The 684-nt window shown below is 35.5% G+C and overlaps 1 protein-coding gene across 1 annotated transcript in view; it reads left to right on the forward strand.

Moving 5' to 3' along the window:
* Window positions 1–684, forward strand: part of LOC119587382 — a 2,162-nt gene that overhangs the window by 564 nt on the left and 914 nt on the right. The window contains exon 3 of the mRNA XM_037936126.1: window positions 315–428. Coding sequence (XP_037792054.1) covers window positions 315–428 — 114 coding nt within the window. The remainder of the gene's footprint in view (window positions 1–314; window positions 429–684) is intronic.

A 684-nucleotide genomic window follows, 5' to 3' on the forward strand; every position in this document is an offset into this window, starting at 1 on the left:
TTGGTATGTAGAGGCAAACCATAATTAGCCCCTGCACAACCCTTTTTGGTGAAATCCAGTGAGGCTATCCAGTGGGTCTCACTTAGATCACACTGTGTGTTAGGGATGTAAATAATGGTAGTAGTTATATTTTTAAAGTAATTAATGAAAGATAGGTATTGCATATATATGTACTGATGTAACAATTTCCCCCCCTCTTTTTTCAGCCTTTGTTATTATTATAGTGGCAATAAGTCTAACCAGCCATTCACAACTGTACATAAAATTTGGGATATTAAGGCTCAAGGGTCTCATGACTGGTCTCCTTGTTGCAGGACCTTGCTCCAAGTATAGAAGCGAAGCCACAGGTTGTGATTATGGAGCGGCCTGAGGAGGAACAGCAAGTATCCAATAGATTATCCTTTACACTCTCTGACCCACTTTTGCAAGTAAGTGGTGTACTTTTGTTGTTTTCCTTTAATTTGGTTTCTGTCTGTGTGACATATAAATTTGTTCTGTGATCAAGGATTTCTCTTTGTTCATTATTAATTAATGGTACCAAATATTTATGTTTTTTTTTCTTGAGTAGTGCAATGAAATAGAACTAGTGATTAGAAAATAGTCTTTCCAAATTCTAAAACAGAAAAAGTCATTAAGTTACTATCCATTATCATTTATTGAGAACTCCTTGTCCTATAAGGATGA

This window comes from Penaeus monodon, chromosome 22 (assembly GCF_015228065.2).
Source record: "Penaeus monodon isolate SGIC_2016 chromosome 22, NSTDA_Pmon_1, whole genome shotgun sequence".
NCBI classification, from domain to species: domain Eukaryota; kingdom Metazoa; phylum Arthropoda; class Malacostraca; order Decapoda; family Penaeidae; genus Penaeus; species Penaeus monodon.